This window comes from Lissotriton vulgaris, chromosome 4_1, assembly GCF_964263255.1.
Source record: "Lissotriton vulgaris chromosome 4_1, aLisVul1.2, whole genome shotgun sequence".
Classification (NCBI taxonomy): Eukaryota; Metazoa; Chordata; class Amphibia; order Caudata; family Salamandridae; genus Lissotriton; species Lissotriton vulgaris.
Window position 1 is genome coordinate 1,907,852,963 of NC_141691.1, and position 23,331 is coordinate 1,907,876,293.

The following is a 23,331-nucleotide window of genomic DNA, read 5'->3' on the forward strand; positions in this document are numbered from 1 at the left end:
TAGATGCACATATCAAAATCCCAATACATTTAAACTTTAAATCTCATCATGAGCACATATCAACAAAAGTATTTTACCAAATAAAATCTTACCTGTTCACACCATCCACCCTGTATTTATATGACATGTCACATAATGTTACTGAACAATAACAGAATCTGTAATCAACGAATAGGAATAATTTAGTTGTGTTAAAAAAATACAAAGTAGGTTAGTAATAGTGGTAATGGGTACCAAATTAAATTTTTGTAGTTAGAAGTAGTGCTTTCAAAAGGCAAGCATTTTATTATGCTCGAAGAGGGTGATTTTAAATATTTCGTTTGCTAGCAATACTCGGAAACATAGAATAACTCATCCAAATTCATGCCCCAAGGGAATATAGATTAAAGTCACAAAATCCATTTAAACCCCTCTATTCTTAGTTATGGAACTCTAGCACCCTCTAGTGGATGTGCGCTAATGTATTAAATGCAAAGAGATATAAAGACAAGTACTCTAGTCATAAAAGCCATAAACCTGTCTGAAGAAAGTAGAAATATATTTCCTATCTTTATGATGTACATTTTCTCAGATGCAAAAACCACAGGTGGTGGACAGAATGCAGAAGAATGTCATACATTCACCCCAGTACAGAGATCTGGGCCTAAATCCATCATTTTTTTGCACTCCACACCACCCCAGTTCAGACATGGCCATATGCAAATCAGTCTTACCCTGTGCCTCATGGGAAAAGTCCAGCCCGAACTGCCAAGCCATGCCTTCCGTGGACCGGAAACAAACTTCCGAGGACCGGTTTCTGGCATTCCAGCCATTTTCAGCCCGGCATGCTTAAATCCAGTGGTGTGGAGAGCATGGGACTCACGTCTGAGCATACCCATCCCACTCGGGGTGACAAATGCAAAAACCACAGTTGATGGACAGAATGCAGAACAATGTCAGACATTCACCCCAGTACAGAGATCTGGGCCCAAATCCTTCATTTTTTTGCACTCCACACCACCCCAGTTCAGACATGGCTATATGCAAATCAGTCTGACCCTGTGCCTCATGAGAACAGTCCAGCCCGAACTGCCAAGCCATGCCTTCCCTGGACCGGAAACACAGGCACAGGGTCAGACTGATTTGCATATGGCCATGTCTGAACTGTTTTTTTTTTCCGTCCCAAGGCTGCACTTTGCAAGAGACAAATGTCAGAAAAAGACCACATTTCCAGCAAAAGTATTTCTTTCTCTTTAGTTTCCATTTCACAGAAGAACCCTAACAGAAAGCTAGCATCCGAAGCAACTGACACCTGGTTGAGCAATCCACAAATGCAATGATGTGACATCATTGTAGCTACAAAAAATCTCGCAGCTAACATATTTACTGGCATTTTTCCATTTATATTTATAAATACAGACAAAGGAAAAATATTTTTCCGTCTGTATTTATATGTAAAAGTCCATTTCAACGGAAGACCGGAAGCCTTCATTATAAATAGTGGTTGATAATCTAGACACATTGACTCATGATCACCATGACTAACCATTGCACACATGCACCTTTTCATAAAGACCACTGCTCACATTTGCAATGTGTCACAGAGAACACCTTGCACCCCTCCCAAGATCTCTGCACACCCTCTCGGACTACTTCCACTGCAAAATCCCAACCATCTACAACAATTTCGCCCCCCAAATTGCCTCTCTCAACAACATCAGCCAACCAGTGCATATCAGCTGAATGATCACCTCATGTCCTCCATCTAATCCGGGGCAAGCACCGACCCCTGCCCCCACCAAATCTTCAATCTCTAAACCAACCCAATGAGCACTGAACTCACCAGCATCCTCAACACCCCCATCTCCACAGCAATCTTCCCGAACAGATGGAAACATGCATAGGGTAAGCCCTTCCCAAAGAAAGTTTTAGCTGACCCCAGCGATCTCAAAAATTATCGACCAATTTCCCTGCTCCCCCACCCTGCCAAAGTACTCAAGAAAGCCATCAACCAACAACTCACTGAACACCTGGATCAAAACCACCTATTTTACACCTCACAATCAGGATTCCGCACCAACCACAGCACTGAGACTGCACTGATGGCTGCCACATACAATATCAGAACTCTCCTTGCCTGCCGAGAAACTGTGGTCCTGATCCTCCTCGACCTCTCTGCTGTGTTCAACTCTGTCCCATCATCAACAGATTCTACAACATTGGCATACAGCAAAGCGCCTTCAAGTGGATCACCTCTTTCCTTACGGGACTCACACAGAGCATCCGACTGCCCCCCTTCACCTCTTCTCCCAAGGACATTATTTGCGGTGTACTCCAAGGTTATCCCTCAGCCCCACCCTGTTCAGCACCTACATGACTCCCATTGCAGATGTTGTCAGATGCCACAACCACAACATAATCTCCAAAGCAGACAAAACTCAACTAATCCTCTCACTCACAAAGACCCGTGCAATGCCAAATCCAACTTCTACTACACCATGACCAATGCAGACAACTGGATGAGAGACAGCTGAGTCAAACTCAACTCCGATGAGACAGAAGTACTGATCTTCGGGAAGAATGCTTCCATCTCGGACCACAGCTGGTGGCCAGCAGAACTCGGACCAACACCCACACCGACAGACCATCCACGTAACCATGGCATCATCCTGTACAACTAAATGACCATGAAACGACAAGTCACCGCAGTAGCCTCCTCTTGCTTCCACACCCTTCACATGCTACAAGGAATCTTCAGATGGATTCCAGTCACCACCAGAAAGACCATCACTCAGGCCCTTGTCACCAGCCCCTTCGACTATTGCAAAATCTCTATGCCGACATCTCCATTCAGCTCCTCAGAAAACTCCAGACCATAAAGAACGCGGCAGCCAGATTCATTCAGGACCTCCCCAAACTGACCCACATCAACCCCTCAGCAACCTTCACTGGTTCCACATCCAGGTACGGTGTCAGTTCAAGATTCTCATGCATGCCTACAAAGGGCTGTCCTACTTCGAAAGTTGACTGAAATTCCATCTGCCCACAAGACACCTGCACTTCTCCTCACTTGCCCGTACACACCCACCCCCCGCACATCCATCACAGCTACACCCGGGTTGCTCCTTCTCCTACATTGCCACCAAGACCTGGAATGACTTACCTCTCCACCTCCAAACAACACCCTCCATAGCACTATATGCAAACAGCATGGTACAGGTTAGAAAGTTATGCTTTTTCCCTGTCTTTGACTATCCTAATTTTACTAAAAAGGGTTTGTTTCGGTAGAATTAAGTTGTTATTGGTTAAGTCAACCCTAACCACTGTTATGTTGCAGAAGTTGCATTAGTTATTTTAGCTAATTTATTCCAAAATTGTGCTTTAAATGTCCTTTTGCTTTCCTTTTTTTTCAAATTTTTTTGGGGGGTGGCGGGAACCGCCTATCAGAAACTTACTTGAAGAAGTCTCCCTTGCTGGATTTCAGATGAGATATTACACCTGGCTTTCAGCATTGCCAGTTGAGGATGTGGGTGGAGTCAAAATAGTAAGTGGGCGGAGCCAGTGCAGGAGGTGGGTGACGCTGGGGAGAAATGGGTGTGGCCACCCCCCCAAAATTTGAGCACCTGGACTTAATATTTTACAAATTAAGCACTGCTAGGGATGACAGTGCTGTGTTATGCAAATGCTGATTGATTGATTAAAATGTCACATCTATGACGCTCAGTGCAAGATGACTGAATATCTGTTTTTTTATGCGGTACTTTGAATGTTATGCTCAGGATTTTATCACTGTAGTGGGGTCTGTCAATTCGCATCTTCCTCTGGGTAAGTGAGTGAGTGATTGAGTAAGATTGTTCATACGGTAAATAACTGTCTGTGCATTACTAGAGCACTATGGCTAAAGATTGTAGCCTAGTGACAGCCAGATTTAAAATCATAGACTCTTAGAATGCAATAGTGATAAAATCCTTGTGGTACCGGAAACGAAGATTAATAAATATTGTACCTTAATGTACCATATAGTTTTGAAAAAATAATTACAGATTATGCCTTCCTTGAAAATTACTTTATATATTTACTATAGCATATGTAGAAGACAATGAATATTGGCACAAGAACTGCATCATTCAAACTACTTCCTGGAGTCCCTGCTCAAAAACCTGTGGGATGGGGATATCAACAAGGATCTCAAATGCCAACGACCAATGTGAGCTCAGGCGCGAACGTCGATTATGCAACATGCGGCCATGTGAGGTGGACATCACAAAGCACATTAGGGTAAGATATTAGCTGAAATGAAAGAACGATGCACTGTACATCACTACTTTAAATGACAAATTAGTGAAAATATTGACATAACCAAACATGAACCCTTTACATGAATCTTTTTATCCATTTGGACCGGTGTATTCTGAGCCAGTTCTGGTCAAAGTGAATGTATAAATGAATAAATGAATGAATGAACAAACGAACAGGGGAAACCATACAGTCTATGATGAAATAACAGCCATTTGCACATTCTCCTGCTCTCTCGGTGTGGCCAGGTAGAGCCGTCCTGGGTCCCAAAAGTCTCTGGGTCATGACATGGGAAGTTGAAGAGTGGCAAATGTCTCTCTCCTATCTTTACATTGGGCCAAGACAATAAACCAATCGCCTTTATTTAGAAATGTTTTTCTACCCCAGTTCTTGACAATTTGTCTGTTGGCCATCAGGAAAGCCAGAGCTGATAAACATCGTACAACTGTTGGTATCAATTTAAGATATCCAAGTACCAAACTCCAAGTCAAGTGCAATACCCAGCATATGTAGGTTGCTGATACAATAAATAAGACTGTAAAGAAGTCTAAATTAAGACCTATGAAACCGCGAATGTCTATATGCTTAATTAAATGTTTCTTTCCCTGTGCCATACGGGTAGAATTTTAATGAGTAGGTACGTTTTGTATCTACTTTGTGAGCCCCAGATTGAATTTGGTCATCAAAAAGCATATCCAGGAATAAGAATGTATTGATGAATATGTTGTTTCTTATTGTTTGTTACTGAATACGTATTTATCCCTGTTTTAATGTTTACATTGTTGGGTATTGCAGTTTAAAGACTGAGGTCTAAATAAACAATGCTTTTGACTGACTGACTGACTATATGCTTAACAAAAGCGTAACTCAAGTGCACACTTTTAGTGCAACTTCTGGGTGGATCTGTGCAGCCTGCCCATTATGGCTAGTTTTTATTTTTATGGTTTGTGGTGTGAACACCTCGATCAGGTCAATTGCGCTGTCTCAAGACCTAGTTTCTGTCACACAGAGAACATGATAGTTCTCTAACTCAATCATGTCTTGATTTTGGTAGAGGGTTTAGGGGCAGTGTGCATTGCTGATGCTGTTTCTTAAAGATCCACAGATAGTACTGCCTGGATAGGGATTAAAGGTGGTGTGTGGTCTGTTCGATGTAAGCACGGTATCTGCAGTGCTTCTTTTTCTATTTGGTTGATGGTTAGATGTGTAACGAACCTGATGACTTTGTTGCTGGAATTTGGCTGTTCATATTGTTAGATGCCTCAAATATGAGGAAACACTAGGGTTCATACAGGGGATTCTGCCTTGACATTCTTCCACGGAGGGATCTTCTTGGCCCGTTATGTTATCTTAGACATGTTACAGCCATGCAATGGTATAGACAGTCTCATGTGCAGGGGCAAGAGGCGCTGAGGCAGCAATTAGAACCTCATACTAGTTCTTAAGATGGTGAAAGTTCAAGCTGCCTTCCTCCACCCTACTGTGACCAGCTTGGATCAGTATGAACTATTTATCTCAGATGCCCACAGCACGGTTGACTTATATTGGAAGTCTTGCACCTGGCCTTGAGAAAGTTGGCTGTGGATATAAAAGGAGTCTAGTGCTCTGATAGGCACACAGTGATGAGAGAATAGGTTCTCCACATGTCTTGAGAATGTAAACATACTGAGAAAAATAAAGGGACACTTTGGCAAACAAAAAGAGTCGAGATGTTACTTCTAACCATACAGTATATTGTTTTGCTTTGAAATAATACTTGTGTTGGAAGATTGGAGCAAAATGTAATAAACTTCCTTATTTATTTTTCCCCATACATTTTAGCCTGGGAAGAAATGCTTGGCGGTGTACCGAGGTGATAACCCAATGAACTTCACCATATCAGGCTGTGTGAGTAAAAACCCATACCGCCCCAAGTACTGCGGCGTCTGCGTGGATGAGAGGTGCTGCACTCCCTACAAGTCAAAGACTATCGAAGTCAAGTTCGAGTGTCCTGATGGAACCTCCTTCACTTGGAATGTGATGTGGATCAATGCGTGCTTCTGCAATCTCAGCTGCAAGAAACCCAACGACATCTTTTCTGACCTTGCGCACTTCCACGATTACTCTGAAATCGCGAACTGATGTACTGAAGCCGAGATGTGATACCTAAATGACCCAAGTTACCCCATCTCGGACTCCAGAATCCATCATTTGTAGTTGACAAGCATCTGAAATCGAGTGACATATTTTACTTCCAAAGTTTGTGAAACAAGAAACAACTTTTTTTGTCATATGATCTCAAAAGCAAACTTGGATGAGAAGGTGACGGAAGATCTCACCATCCAGCACAGCTTCTTACACCGAGCGTCTTGCTCATCAAAGCAGCGTCATATCTTTGAATCACACCTCAGCATGTATTGTTCTGTGAGACTTGATGCATGACAATTACACGATAATGTGCTTCATTCAATGTACATTTTTTGTAAATTACTATTTATTGAAATAACTTATAGTGTGAGTGAAACCCTCGCCGACATCAGTAGCATTGAAAACTAGTATAAAGACATCAAGTGCAAGTTAAGTGATTACATCTTCTGCGTCATTTTCCTGAAATGTTATTATATGGAGTTAATATATTACATGCACGTTGGAGCAGAAGCTATGTTTTTGAATCTTATAAGTGCATAAAAAACAAAGGGGCAGATGTATCATCCGTTTTTTTTGTCGCAAACGCTGCGATTCGGAAAATAGCAGCGTTTGCGACAAAAAAAACGGGTTTTGGAATGTATCATGCAAAAAGCCTCGCAATATTAAGGAATCGCTAATTTAGCGATTCCTTAATATTGCGAGGCTTTTAAGAAATAGCAAATAGCGATTTAAGATTTGAAATGTATCAAGCATTTCAGTGTTGCGATTTTTGACTAAGAATTCGCAAATTACCATCAACTTGTAGTTGGTGGTAACTTGCGAATTCTTTTCAAGAAGCACTTTATTTAAATTCTAAAGGTGCCATATGACGCTCATACATGCCCTTAGGGCATGTATGTGCGCCATATGCGTACACATATCAAATTCAGGGGTGCAGCAGGGTGTCCTTAAGACACCCTTGCACCCTTGAAATTATTCTCAATTTGCGATTAGCTAATTGCTAATCGCAAATTGAGTATAATTTTACATTCATTCCTATGGGCCTCCTGGACCATAGAAATGAATGGGAAATTATTCCTTAATTGCGATTAGCAATTTGCTAATCGCAATTAAGGAATTCTAAGGATTCGCTAATAAATAGCGAAATTCTACATACATACCATTTTGCACTTCTCAAATAGCGATTCCTTAACAATCGCTATTTGAGAAATGCAAAATGGTATCTTGATACATCTGCCCCAAAATATTATAATTATTACCTGTATTCTTTCTGCTTTGAGTGAGCAGACTCCTGCTGATGTAGTTTGTTGAACATGAGCCATTCAGATTTCATTTACTACCCCGTGATAGATTTCAGGATATTTGCATTTGTAACACTTTGAATGGCGCAACCATTTAATGAAAGATGTCATACTAAATTAATAGGAATATTTAAAAAAAGGGAACCAAGTTCATTTCCAAATTGTGGTCAAACAAAAATGTATATCACATATAAGATTGGAGATCTTGGCTTGCACCTTTAGAATGTACTCACGTCATAAAATGTTGTATTAGTGCAAACTGCATTTGCCAAGTTGCACAAATATCAGGGATTCATTGACAGCCATTTGCGAATGTGCATAATGCACTTTTCACCATTTGCAATTTTGCCCAATTAAATTGGTGGATGTGGAGATAGGCTACTTACTTACTAACAAACTACAAAGCACTGTTGCACAACCCCGCCCCTACATTTATCCACTTGTTCCTACTCGTGGTTGGTGCAAATTAGTAAGCAGAACACATGGGTCAATCGTATTCCATAGGGTGACCATACCCAGAGCACGGCTAGAGCTCTGAATCAATGCTGCTCCAATATATTTATTGCCACTGCTTCCAAAGGAGTCAACATCAACATTCACTCATTTTCAAATTCTGGGTCAGGATTATGCTATCCATCCTGCTGAAGAGGTTTGATGTCAGAAGTATGCTAGCAACCTTACACCTTAAACATATCCGTCCCTTCATTGACCACGAATGTCTGCATTTTGCACTAACTGGACAACTCTATGCAGCACAGCACTGTCCGCGTCTTAGTGTGTCGCCAGCGAATATGTGAATTGTTGAAGGATTTCAATTTATTGGAAATACTCAACACCTAATCCAAGAATAATATTACCAGAGATCTTACGCTTCATAGACTCGGGTGACAATTAATGTTATTCCACATTTAAAAAATGGACAACATATATACACTGAGATTTGTATTCTGGGCTAATCGTGGGGGGTCTGATTCAAAAAGCTTCTCCCGTGAGCAGTTCTATCTTAGTCAAAGCTCCTCTGAGATTATTTTACATATTTCTATGAATAATATTTGTTCTCTTACAGAAAAATAGTTATTAATCACAAAACCTTGCCTTAAAGGAGTAAGTTCTCCTTATTCCTGGCGAGACGTCACACCTAGCCCTGGAGTGAAAGGACACTTGCAACAGAAAATGCTCTGTGAATAAGGCCTTAGGTAGGACATTACTCTTCAATGCATTTTTCCCTACTAATCACAGTAACCCATTACCTGCTACTCATGTGTAACTTATTTCCATTGGCTGATGACAAGACAATTCTCCCTTAGGTAGCCCATTTTGTGTGGTTTTGTGTTTGACAGCACAGAGAAATGCATTTTTTGATATAATGCCAATTTGCACCTTTTTTATTGTATGCTTCCATCACCTGAATGTTTATAATCTCCTCGTACTGCTTCTTCTGCACTGAGACTTTGCACCGTACAAGGAGTGCAAAATGAACTTGACTTCGTTTCCTTATGTACACGGTTTGCAAATGAACTCTTTGTATTGTATTGAACGTTTATAAATCCTCCGCGAAGCATTTTAAATGTATGTGCATGATTTAATTGCCCCCCCCCCCAAAAAATCACGATTTGCACCCTCCTCATTTGTTGTTGTGATCTAGAATGAACCTAATTCTGGGCGGATGTTGAGTAGAGAGACAGGAAGTAGGTTTTGGTCTGCACATTTCCGAAAAGTAATATCCGGTGGTATCTCGTGTAATGTCAAACATATACTTATGTTCCGCTTTGTCATCCAAAACATTCAGTAATCACAGACACAGCTGCACCGGTTTAAGGCCTTGGGATAAACACGTTTCAAAGATGGCTCTTAATGAACAGGTTTGAAGACCAAGATGTGAAAAAATGACATGAAATGTAATGTTTACTCGAACACCCACTTTGTCAATGACTGCACATCCCTTTGGCTTTACCCAAAAATATAGGTGCAAATATTAAGTGTAAAAGTACAAAATGTCACTTATAAACACTTATTTAGTGGCATCAATAACACCAGGCTTGGGCTGAGAAGGTGGTGATCTCAGAAGGAATTTAAGACAAACATCTCTCAAAGAAGCTCAAAAACCACAGAAAGCACCTGTTCTGAGCTCTTTAAGGAAATGTACCTTTTTTAGAGTAATTAAGTTCAATGTTTGCATGTGCTTACCAATATCAGTGCTATAGCGAATAACAAAGATTACTGGTAAGTAATTGGATCATTACCCTCTCGTCTTGCCCTCCTTGTTTCAGTTGTAACTAAATGAGGAAAAACCAATCTCTAATATATGCACCGACAACCAAGTGATGCCAATACTCTGATGTATTTGGTCAGCAATCTCTTCCTTGCCAATTTCAATACTGTCAAACCAAAATCACAATCATCGCGATCAGCAAGATCTAGTTTATAATGCTTTAGGAAGGTCTAATGTGAAGACCATGTTGTGGCCTGACATATTTCTTGCAGAGATGCCCCACCTCCATCAGCCGAAGTAGCTGAAATTGTCCTTCTGGACCACTCTCGAATGTTAGATGGAGGGAACTCCTTTTGAAACTTGTAGGCCTTTGAGGTCAATAGGCGAACCCATCTACTTATAGTTTGAGTTGAGAAATTCATGCCTTGACTTGCTTTTCAATACAACAGAGGCACATGGCAAAATTCTAAAATCTTTTGTCCAATCCGCACAGACGGATGAAGCTCTCTCCACAACTACAGAACAAGGAATGCCTAAATCAGTGCTTCAAAAACTTTTTTAAACCATAACATAATTTTCACTACGGCAAACGTTTGCGACTCACCTAGCTTTAATGGAGATGAGGCAAGCAATATTTTAATGTAACTAAAGTATGGTGAGGTAGTTCACTGTCATTTACATACAATACATTTTCCATTGAAATGGCCACTAAATTTGCACAGACAGTTTTACTGATAAAAATAATTGGACACAAATGATGTGTGAAAATGTGGGTTCAATGAATAATTATAATTTATTTATGCTTCACCAAGTAAAATGTTTTGATTCTATTAAAATCTTTGTTTCTATCACACTTCAGGAATACAAAACAATGTACTTCATTTTAGTGTTCCTAACAGTTGAATGTGTACAGTTCATTTACAGGCATTTACATTTCGTTGTGTGTTACAACAAAATGACATTCTAGAGCCTTTCCTTTCACATAATCCACTTTACTTTTCTTTCTGGGACTGCAAAGTGAAAGGAGTTTGTAAACACCAATCCCCTTGTTACAAAATAAGCAGCAATTTGTCAGAAGACATAATCTGATGTTTGACCTCTATCTTTGAGTGAAGCCTATGTGAAAAGATAAATACAGAAATTAAAGGCATCTTTTTTATTGCTTAGAGGCTTTTGCAACACACTAAATCTCAGCTGGAGAACCATCAGTGGGTGGCAACCCACAGTTTGGGAACACTGCCCTTGAGCAATGGTTACCAAACCTTTTAAAAACATGTCCCACTTTTTTGAACAACAAACTTGGACCATTTCAGGACTAAATCATTATGTGGTATCTCATTGTCATTTACAGACAGTACTTTTCCATTGAAATGGCCACTAAGTTTGCAAAGACACACATTTTTATGGATGAAACTATATAGCACACTGTTGTAATGAAGCGAGGACACGCCGTCAAGAAGGTCAGTTGGTATGTTTATTAGTCAATTAGCTGGACCATCAGAGCAGAGCGGCTACAGTTTCTGCGTAGGACTGTCAAGTGACCACTGTAGAACCACTCGCACAGAACACTAGAACAATAGTGTTTTCATATACAAACATTCTGAAACAAGCCTAAGACACTACATGGGTCTTCCCTTAATATAAAAACAAAAAGGAAGAAACTAAACAGTGACAAAATATAAACAGAAGAAGCAGTAAAAGAAGGAAAAAGAAGAAAGAGAAAAAGATAAGAAGAGATAACACTGTAGTACCACTGTAGTAGAAAGAAAGAAATAAGAAAAAGAATAAATATTACTTCCTATATCTAAAAGGAATTTCCTTAACTCGTACACAGTGCCTCAGGGTAGTATTCCCCGTACAATCTGAGTTGGAAGTATTATGTACACAAGACTTAGAGGTTTTTACATAGTGGTGTTGTCATTCAACAGAGAAGAATGAATAGTTCTCTTTGTTAAAAGAGACTTATTCCACCACTGTCCATTGCTGAGCTTGACAGAACTTCCTCTCACATCCAATACTTTGATTGGAGAGCTAACCTTAGAATAACCTTATTGTACATGGACAGGTTTTTTAACACAAACATAATCACCTGATTTTAAATAAACATCTTTAACACTCATTTTCACATCAAAGTAGGATTTTGGTTTGTTCCGGAGAGATTAAACTTGATTCCTAACACTTTCATCAGACCATTTGGTACCTTTAACCCATTTGCTCATCCATGCAGGACAAGAGATGGTAGCAGCCCTTCGTCCACGCAACAACTCAAAGGGTGAAACACCTGTTGTTGAGTGATGTGTAGTGCGGTAAAACCACAACATACTCCTCACGGAATTAGCAATAAGAAACTTGTTGGAAAGAGCCCATTGGATACATTCACCTAACACCCTATTCATGCGTTCAACTAAGCCGTTAGTTTGGGGGTGATAAAATGAACTCTTAAGATGTTTGATACAACAATTTTGAAGAAAATGTTCCAAAACTGACAAATTGTGTGCCATTGTCTGTTACTAAAAAGTCTGGATATCCCTCCATCAAGAAAACATCATTAAGAAACTCTATCACTGTCATAGTAGTTACCTCTTTTACAAACTTGATCTCAGGCCACTTAGAATAATAATCCATGAGAACCTAACCAAATCTGGAAGATGAATCAAGAGCATGGAAAGGACCTATATTATCTAACCCCAACTTTACCCATGGAGCCGTAGGCATTTCTATGGTGGTAAGTGGAGGAGTACGCAACTTAACAGCTTTGTCGCATCTTGAGCAAATTACACAGCATTTAACATGATCATCTACAAGGCTATCCATGGAAGGCCACCAGAATGACAAACGTACTCTTTTTTTCGTCAAAGTTGCACCAAGATGGCCTTCATGAGCATTCTTTTTTTAAAAAAAATAAAAAAAATTATTGTTTTTTCCACATAGAAGATACATAACAGGCATGTCACCATCAAGAAGTGTCCCCACGCCCCCCAACCCACATCCCCTCCATGTCCGTCAGATTGCAATGTCCCATCATCATATTTCAAATGTTCTTTCACATTAGTATCACCCGCATTTCCACTAAGCATGGGCGAATTTTGCGAATCTCGCGTTCGCGAATTTTGCGGATTTGCGAATTCGCAATCCGCAAAATCCGCGAATTCTCGCGAATTTGCGGATGTTTTTTTTTTTGTGTTCGCAAGTGTTTCTACCAGTTCGCGAGGATTTGGTACTAGTTCGCAATTGCGAACTTACTTGTCGGCTCGCAACGGTCGCGACTATGTTGTTTCTACGTCTGGTTCATCATCACAGCCTCCCAGCACCCTCTGTTTCACCACTGGCACCCTCTCTTTGACCCATGCCACCCTCTGTTACATCAATGCCACCCTCTGGTTCATCATCACTGTAGAAGATGGGGGGGGAAAGCAAGCCCACCTGCCCTGCTTGAACTGACATGAATTAATTTGGGGTTAGTTTATTAACAACACCTGCCCTGCCCCAACTGACAATAATGAATTAGGGGCTAATTAATGTGTCACTGAAAGAATTTCAAGTTCCAGCCTGGCACCTGCTTGTCTGCTCCTTTAGCTGTAAATCAGGACCTTTGTGGCATACAGTTAAGGTCAGAGCAGGGTCACACAATAGTTGCAAGCAGGCAACCGAATTCTGGAGGGCCCCCTCAGAAAGCACTACAGAGAATCGTTACAAATCATGAGGTTGACCTTTTGCACCTGCTCATTGCTTTTGCTTTTGCTGAAATCGTTTTTCGGTTTTTTCGCGCTATTCGCGGGGCGCGGCGTCGTGCGAAACCGACCGCGGAAGCCGCCAATTCGTGCGAATGAGCATTTTATTTTTTTGCGGCTTGTTGTTTCGCGAGTTTTTTTGCAGTATTCGCGAGCCGCTTGCAGGGCAACACGCGAATTTACCCCAAGGTCGAGTACGGGCGCGGCCATTTTGTTTGTGTGACGTATTTCCGTTTCCGCCCGCTATGTATAATCTCGCGCAGTAAGCGCATTGCGAGTAGAGGTTCGCACGAGATCGCGCGGGAAATCTAGAGGTTCGCACGAGATCGCGAGGAAAATCTCGCGCGAACTTACTTTCGCGCTCGTGAACGGGCGCCGGCCGTCTTGTTTTTCATTCATTTCCTGTGTCTGGGCATGGTGTTTAATCCTCTTGGTATCTTTGCCATCCTTTGCTTGTTTTCAGTTTTTTTTTTACGATTTTGCTTCTTATCTATCCCTCTCTTTTCCTAGCTGTATATTTTTGTCTTTTCTGCTATTTTTCTTTACTTTTAAACTACTTTTTTAAACTCTTTTCTTTTCTTCTTCCCTATCCTATTCTTTCTTAATTTTCTACTTCTTCCTACCTTACCTGCCCAGACCATGGTCAAGCCAGGCGCCGTGAAGCTGCCCAGGCACTTGAGGGCCGCAGCGGCGGCGGGGAGTAGTGCCGGACCCAGTGCCAGGACAGCATGCGGGAGATTGAGGGGGGAGCAGGTGACGCGACGGGAGATATTCAGCCCGGAGGAAGTGGGCGCGCTGGTCTACTTCGTCCAGCGCCGCCTGCCCAGGACCATCGCGGGAGGCGGCAGGATCGCGGCCGGCGGCTACAACATGCGGGAGCGCCGGAAGCGGTGGGAGAAGGTGTGCTGGGCCATATCCCACCTCTACGGGGTCCAGCGCACCTACAGCCAGGTCACCCATCGCTGGACGGACCTCCTGGACCACGAGCGCGACCTGCTGGACCAGCTCGGCTTGGAGATCCCCGGGCTTGGTGAGTAGTAGTAGCCATTTAATCACTCACTACTATGATGTTTTCTCCTGCTCTGTGTTGTTGTATTGCAAATATTTGTTTTTTACATGGAGCAAGCCAATAATGCCGCTGATGACTATTACATTGTAGTTAAATTATATTTCAAAATCTTCTGTGCATTTCAGGTGCACTGCTCTCCTTCTCAGTGGCGTTGCTACTATGCTTATTTGTTTTCTATTTCGTGGTCTCATTGGCCTGAGTAACTATTATGTATGAGTGTACTTTACAGAACTGCGTAATGCTAGACACTAGGGGGCAGATTACATTTACAAGCCCCTTGCGCCACGTTTATGTTGCCTTGCGTGATGCAACAGCGGCGTAAACGTGCCGCATCCCCGCGAGTCATTTACAGCATGACGCATGTAGGGAGATGCGTCACGTTATAAAGCCATGGGCCTGCACCACAATGGGTGCGTTCCTAGTACGCAGGGTGGGCGGTCCGGCGGCTGTGCGCCTCGCAAAATTGCCTGCGTGAAATCTACAAGATTTAACGCAGGCACTTCTGCGACGCTGCTACGTCAATTCAATTCCTTATGTCTGCTCGAAGCAGGCGAAAGGACTGACACAGCATGTTAAGTATTGGGTGGCCCTGAGCATTACTGGAGTTGCATTGCGTTGGCGACGTGACTCCAGCGATGCGCCGCTCTTACGTGACGAGATGCGTCACGCAAGTGCCTACCCTTGCGCCAGGGCGTGCCGCATTGTAAATGAGGCGCATCTGCCGTGTCGCAAGGGTAGTTTTGCGTGACGCATTTGATCTGGCGCGTAAGTAAGTATGCCCCTAAGAATTGCAATTACCGTCGCATCCCTGCAAAGTAGCAGGGATGCGCCATTAATTGTGCGGCCCACTACCACCACCAAACATGGTGCGCCGTATTTGCAATGCGGCGCACCATGGGCCCAAAACGTCACCAAAGCTTTACTGCTGGAGTTGCGTCGCAACGATGGCGCAGCTCCAGCAATGCTCTGGGGTACCCTATCTCCCCAATGCTGGGTCAAGCCGTACGTCTGCTTCAAGCAGGTGCAGGGTTTGTGTGACGCATCATTGTCCTAAAGGTGACTGATTGAAATTTTGTAGATTTCCCTCAGCCACTTTTAGGATGTGTTCCAGCGCAGGAATGCGTCACGTTGTTATAATATTATATGCCGCACCATGGCGCCCTTTTTTGTTTAGCTGCTGCGTCACAAAAGTCACGCAAGAACGGCGCAAAAGAGCCGCAAGGGGCTTAAATCTGCCCCTTCCTTTGTACCCCTGACAATAAGAAAAATAGTGGCGGTGGATTGATAGTTTGACTATTTAAATGACTGGTAATGTAGCAGGCAACTGTTAGTGTTGTCACTGATCTGACTGAAATCACAATGGAGTTTGTCTGTCACTTTGCGTCTTGCCTGCGGACTGCTGCCTGCCAGTCCTAGGTGAACGTTTCAGTACTTTGTTTAGTGAGTTACGTGACTTTCGAAGTCACAGGTCCGCAAATAAATGAAAACTAACCCTAATCAATATAATTTCGCGGAAATATTTTGTTATTGTTCTTTTGAAATGTTTGATTTGGTTGACATTGACAAGCAACAATCATCCATGTTTTCTGTTCTTTCTTTCATGTTGTACGTCAGCTCCCCCCAGGGGCGAGAGGAGGACACAGGAGCAGCAGGCGGCGGATGCTGTTCAACAGGGCCAGGATCGGGCAGGCGAGGGCTCCTCTGCTGGCCCCAGTAAGTTTTCATTTTAGACTAGTACCTATTTTTCCTAGCGTTCCTCATTTGACTTTTTTCAAAATTGTCTTTGCTCTTCTTGTAGACTGTATCTAAATTCTTATCCTGCCTCTACTATGACTCCCTGTGGTATTACTAGATTATTCTTATTAGTCTGTCTGTGTAGCTAACTAAGATTGCACGGTTGGCGAAACTCCCATGATTCTAGTCAGCAATAGCTCTATCAACTTAGTGCAGTCCTCTGGGATTGTCCATAATGTCTTTTGAAGTGTTCTATCTGGACTCATGCTTGCAAAAATTGCAAAACCTTTCGCTCAGTCACTCTAGTCTGGACCAAAAAACACAGATTGTATTTAAGTTTAAAAGCTTTATTAAAAGTAAACACATTTATTAAAATGAAGTCATAATAAAACTAAACGTTTAACTGATAATGGAAAAGTGGTTAGTGCTGACGATTAATTGAAGACATTTCTTGTGGTCGAGCCGAGCTCTCACCTGGTTTCAACTTGATCTTGTTGTTAGAAGTCCATCTTCTGTCTGTGTGGAGAAAAATGGTGCGTGTTAAAAAAACAGCCTTCATCAGTTGTGCCAAAAAGTGCAGCAAGACAACCTTCCCTGGAAAAAGGGACATTTTTTTTAACTTTAACGTAGACAGTCACAAATTACATTGTTTTCACATGTCTTCATTCCTAGACCAAAGACTAGTGAGTGCTTTATTCTAACATTCTTAAATGTACTTTGTAGGTGGAACATCTGGTGGCGGGGCCAGTGTGGAGGTGGTGGTGCTCGACACGGAGGCGGAGGGCGATTCTTCAGGGGAGGAGGCGGCGGCTGTGAGAATTGAGACGGTGGTGGTGGCGGCCAGAGGTAAGCTCTTATATATTCCTTACTTATTGAGATTGAAGACTAGCTGGGAAGGCAAGAATATGAGATGCATGGCTGGGTGAATGATGAAGCAATGATGGGTGGAAGGACAACAGCCTGGGTGGGTGACACAGAAACTGTATGTGTCCATATACCTGGATCATGCTACTATCTGACTCTTAGATAGCATATGTGTATCTAGAGCAGGGGTACTCATAGTACGGCCCGCGGGCCGGTGGTGGCCCGGCAAGCCTTCCTTGGCGGTGCGCAGACCTTGCAGACAATCACTGCTCCCCCGGCCCCCACAGAGCAGAGGCTTTTTTGTATTTCACCTGTTAGCGCCCCTGCATCTCCACTCTGACAATCACTGCTCCCCCGGCCCCCACAGAGCAGAGTGGAGATGCAAGGCCACAAAGAGGTGAAATAGAACAAAGCCTCTGCTCTGTGGGGCCGGGCAAGCAGTGATTGTCAGGGTGGAGAAGCAGGGGCGCTACAACAAACAAAGCCTCAATAATATGTTATTGGTCTTTTAATGACCTGTTAAGTACTTTGGTGTTGTTGTCTGTGTGTGCGCGTTGAGGAAGCGGTCTCAACCCGGGCTGAAGGCTGACACAGATAGACACACACACAGTGAGATGACAGAGGGTGAGGGAGAGGGAGGGCAGGAGGGAGAGAGAGATGGAGAGGGAGGGCAGGAGGGAGAGCAGGAGGGAGAGAGATGTATGTAAATGCTGGGTCTGGTGGCTCAGTGGATGAGGGCATCTGCTGCAGGGACCTGTGTGCAACCTCATGGTCACAAGTTATCGTTTTGCTTTAGCCCCGCCCCCTCTGACTCCGCCCCCACCAGTGCGGCCCTCGGCCCCAAACTACACTGTAAATGTAGCCCCTGAGAGAAAGTTTGTGAGTACCCATGATCTAGAGAGAGTAGACGGTCAGTGGATGAACTAAGTGTAACTTTGAAGAGCATGTAACACTGCACCCGCACGTCCGTTCCAGTGTAGGAAAGGCAAGGAAAAGAACTTTTAATTTTGTCCAAATACTACCATCAATAGTAGCAGTAGTTTGTATTGCAAGCACTGCATAGATCCGGTTATTACGGTGGCCACTCCCTACCTCTCTTAATAAGTTTAGTAGTACTCAGTCATTCATGTGTGGATGTATCACTGGTCACTCAATAAAAAGCAAAGCACCTAAAGTCATCCCATATATAAGCAAAAACATCCCATGTGAAGTGATAGATAATCAGATTATTTATCTTCTTCAATTTTCCATTTCTAGTACTCATTTCCACTGTAGGGTGAAAGTTAAATTAATTAAGCAGTAGCCCTTGAGTTGTAACAGAGTATTCTCAGTGCCACCCGTAATAGAAAAGTAAGAGCTTCACCACCTGCATGTACTGGACGGGTACAGTAACGCAACGCAAGTCTAGGTCACTCCGCATGGCGTGCGTCTCTTTTTCTCGGGTGCAAGTTTACTGCGCTGGCATTATGCCGGCTTGCAGAAGATAACGTACCAATTTTCCAAAACAAGAGACAAGAAGAAGAATAAGACTGGTGGACTTTCATAGTCGACTCCAATGGAAGTCCATAGTGCTCGTAGAATTTGTTCCTTAAACTCCCACTAATGTTAGAGCAAGGATGAAGAAGTGTGAGGTTAGATAGATACTGGCCTCAATAGTTATGTAATGCGTTTGCAAGTTGCTAGTTGTAGTGCAACACAAATTTCTGCTGAATGATTGAGTTAATCTTAAAGAGCATTGGTTACAGACTATGTCTTTCTTTCTTCATATAGGTTCTCCTTCCAAACGAACAAGGAGGAAGGAGCTGGCTAGAGCGGCCCGGCAACGGAGGATCGATGCCACTGTGGCCGAATATCGGCGGCTGGTGGCCCTGGAGGACGAAGAAAGTGTGCAGTCGACCACAACAACTACGTCGTCTGCATCGGTCTCCGTTCCCCCACGGGCTGCCAGTGCCACCCAGCACAGTGGTCCACCCAGACTGAGCCGGGCTGCCAAAGCCAAACGCCACCGCCGAGTAGCAAGGACAACAGCTACAGCTTCCTCTCACAGCCGTTGCACCTACAAGGCATTGAAGGCACGCCTGCGCCGCAGTACCCTGATGGTGTCCCGCCTCCAGCAGGAGCTCCACCACTTTTCCAACCAGTTGGAGGGGCTCCGCGTAGAGCACGCCTTGCTCCGCCAGGAGCATGATGCCCTGGCCCAAAAAGTTGACAGCATCCACCCATAGTGTCCCTTGCCCCTTTTTTAGAGACTTTCGGGGGGTGGGAATTGGGAGTTGGGTTTTTGGGGACTTTTGAAGGACAATTGTTGGGGTTAGGGAGGGTCTTGCGGGAGATTATTTTGTTAGGGATATAAATATACTTTTTCAAACTTTATCTGAGCATACCCGTTTCTTACTGCTTGCCTGGTGGGTGGGGGTTTAACAGTGACTTTGTTTTCCTGAAAGTTTAGTTCCATTTTCTTCCTTTAAGTGTAAATGCCCAAATGTTTTCAACACTAAGTGCCTCTCACAGACTAAGTGAAGTGAATCCAAGAGTCCTAGGACTTTAGTAGTACTACCTTCAGTCTCTTGTCTCTCCTACTAATACTCCATTATACCCCCAAACCACCAAACGCTTATCTTACCTGTAATTTGTGTTTGAAAGTAGGGCTAGACCCATGGCTGGCTCCACGGGAAACAGCGAATAAGGTTGGCAATCTTGGTCCGATAAAATTTCCTCATAGCGGTGGTACTAGTGGTGTGCCGCAGTTGCATGCCTATGAAAAAAAAGAAAATGAAATCTGGTTTGTCCTCCTGACCAATTCAACGGTACAACTGAGAATATAGCAGGTGACAGAAGTACAGTAGAACAGTGCCACATTGTAGCCTAACAAATGGTAAAGTATAACTACTAATTCGGTTGAAGTTCTTTCACATTAGCAATGGTTCTTTGTCAAGCAGAGTAAGAATATATCCTCGGATTTCTTCACCAGCCTGTTGCTATCACCTTATCCTCCCCAGCAAGTGTGTGGATTTATTGCTGTAATTTAGTCACACATCGGGGGGGCGTGGCCGAGCGCGGAGCGAGATGGCCGCCTAGTCCGCGAGCTCCGCTCGCCGCGGCACTTATCCTGTTAATATCCTGCTCTTCCCCGGGTCGCACGGGCTCGGGCAGTGCTCACGGGACGTCGGAAGATGTGTGGATCGGCGGGCGGCAACTCCGGCGCTCGGAGGTGACTGGTGACCCATCCATCCACCCTTTCTCGCTAGACGCCGTGGCGGCGTCCGACTGCTGGCCGAGAGACCGGATGTTGGTGCCGGCCGCGGATGCCACTGGAGGTCGCGGCTTTGCGGGCCACGAAGCCCATATCTCCTAGCTGCGGGAGAGACGCTGCGCCAACCCGGACGGACGTGGGGACTTGGCGCCACCACAGACACGGGCGCACACGCCGGAGATCTGATCCTTTGCCTGATACGACCGTTCCTTTGTTATCTGCGCTGTTTGTAGATCTACTGTACGAGCTGAGACCGCCATTTTGAAACGGGAGCAACGTTGCTGGCGCTGGCTGACCTGGGGCAGACCGGTGCATCTTTTCAGACCTCGAAGGTATGGAGGTCGGCGCTCCTGCGCACAGTTGGTGGGTCTGCCCCTGCTATTGAGACTCTGTGCCATATAACGTCGATGCTGCCCGCGCTTCTTATGGGGCATCCTGTAACTGAGTGTACTGTTTATTGGCAAGGTGTAATGGCGGATCGATCGTAACAGCTGGAGGTGGCGCCGGCCCCTGCTCTGGTGACTTTTACACTACCTTTTCAGCTGGGCGGTTCGGTGGGGGTCACTGACATTGGCCGAGGTAGAAGATACCCTGAGAGTGAGTGATTTCATGCCGGCTAAGCACCATGGAACCTACGGCTCGCGACCTTATTGCTGCTCTGAGCTCCCTGCGCTTTACCTGTTTGGATGGGGCCGGGGACCTTGCACGGCGCCTGGACGCTATTATCACCCAGCCGTGGGAAGAAGGCTCCGGCGATCCCGTTAGAAGTAGTGCTGTGGGCGGATCTTTGCCGCCATTAGATGTGCCTGCTACGTGCCTACCGATGGTGCCATGGAGGGCCCTGGACGATGTTGGTCACAGATCCCACCTGCCTAGCCGCTTGAATGTGCCATTGAGGCCTAGTGCTACAAAAAGTGCGGATTCCCCTCATGGGCCTGTTTCACCACCCGGCTATCTTGTGTTGCCACTATCGGGTCGCAACCTGAGGGATTTGCTCGGAGCTTTGTTCCTGTGCCTACATGTCCTCAGGAGACTACTTGTCAGTCCCCTGCCTCTGAGATCTCTCGCTGAATTGCCTTTGTTCTACCCGCCTGGCCGTCTTGTTCATTCGGGGCGGTGCCCCATTGCAAACTTTCAGTGGCTACGTATTGACGGAAGGGTAAAGTTGGGACAGGGGTGAACTCTTCCTTTTTGCATCGCAGGACTGATCCCCGGTCACTCATTATGATGTGGACGCTTTGCTGAACTGTACTACGACGCCGCCATTGTTTGTCGACCTGCTGGTCTGTTTTGTGATCGCGCCTGAGCTGCTATGTGCGAATGGGGTGGGGCGGGAGTCTGCTTGTGTTGACTTTCCCCCGTCTTTTCCCTTATGTGGGTACTCTTGGGGCGACAGGCACGTTAGTAGGGGGGGGGGGGCCGTAGCCTCTTCGACGTGCAGGGTGGGGGGGTTGGGGCTTGACTTTCGTTTTCTTTTTGTTTCTATGGCCTTTCTTCTTGTTCTTTCTCTTGTTTCCTTCTTCTTCTTTCGTATCTCGGGTCAGATGGGGGTTGGGTTTAGTTCTTTCTGGGACGGATTTTCGTGCTTTGCGTCTGTGTTATTGTCGCAAGGTTTATTGATTCACGACCATGATATCGACTTTAATGCATAGTTACTGAATGATTACACATCCTGCTCTTCCTTCCCTCTTATACTACTGTTTGAGGGCGCATTTTCTGCTGCTAATTTTCCCTTGTAATAAGTGCCTTTCTGCATGTCGTAGGATCCTTTCATCGTTGTCATATAATGATCCCTCTTATATCCTACTATACCGTATACCAGCTTGAATGCAACTCCTTATGTGACAAATTGACTGGGCGGGCGCTAACTGGGGTGATATGTATTTCGGTGCTTGTTTATCCTTATTGTGCTGATCCACGCCAGTTTCTCGATAATGATGTTTAACTTGTGTATATCCCTTTATTTGGTCCGCCCTTTCGGCCACCCGATCTGACTTTAGGACGATTCGTCTAAATTACAAAATGAAACCCTCCCTATCCTCTTCCTGTGGCTCCTTGCCAGTCTACCGTAGTGTTGATATTTGTGATTTTCTGTCCTTTATTTGCAGTGCAAGGTACCTTGGAAGGCTAATTATTGTCATAGCGGCCGGCCCGCAGTGGTTGTAGGCAGACGCTGTGTACTATGTTTCTGATAAATAAAGGTTTTCAAAAAAAAAAAATAAATAAATAAAAAATTTAGTCACACATCAATCAAAACCACACAGCCCGGGGGAAGAGGGTTAGGGTTTGAAAAATGGATGGGTACGGGGGTTTTTGGGAAAGGTTTTGGGAGACAAGAAAAAATAGCACAGCATAGACAAACAATTGTGAACATAAACAAATCTTTGGGTACAAACCTATCCATCAATCTTTGAAAGTGCATGCACTACTGCATGCATGTCAGTGAAAAGTAAGTAGTACTTTCGACAACTGTGGAAGAAAGAATGCGACAGTACAGGGCCTGTGTGGAATTATTGATAACGATATTCAACATAAGGTCTCTGTAGCCAGATACCCGAGAGCCTTGCTGGTCACTATAAATCCATTCACAACAACACTCAGTGGGGTTGGTCTGGAAGGTATAGTAGATAGAAAAGGAGAAATTGCTTTTTTTCTAGGTGTCCCCTCACTCACCAGGGTTGCCCCTTGGTGACATGCTTCATCATTGGGGCCATCCCAGTCCTCTACGGCCTGGGGCGTGCTGCGACTTGCGAATTACGTAGGAG

The 23,331-nt window shown here is 44.2% G+C and overlaps 1 protein-coding gene across 2 annotated transcripts in view; it reads left to right on the forward strand.

Moving 5' to 3' along the window:
* CCN4 (cellular communication network factor 4) overlaps positions 1-6,835 on the forward strand; it is a 163,570-nt gene extending 156,735 nt beyond the window's left edge. For both annotated transcript variants that reach the window (XM_086966246.1, XM_086966245.1), the window contains exons 4-5: positions 4,064-4,257; positions 6,097-6,835. In XM_086966246.1, the coding sequence (XP_086822372.1) occupies positions 4,064-4,257; positions 6,097-6,396 (494 nt within the window). In that variant the 3' untranslated portion in view covers positions 6,397-6,835. The remainder of the gene's footprint in view (positions 1-4,063; positions 4,258-6,096) is intronic.
* The last annotated feature ends 16,496 nt before the right edge of the window (positions 6,836-23,331 follow it).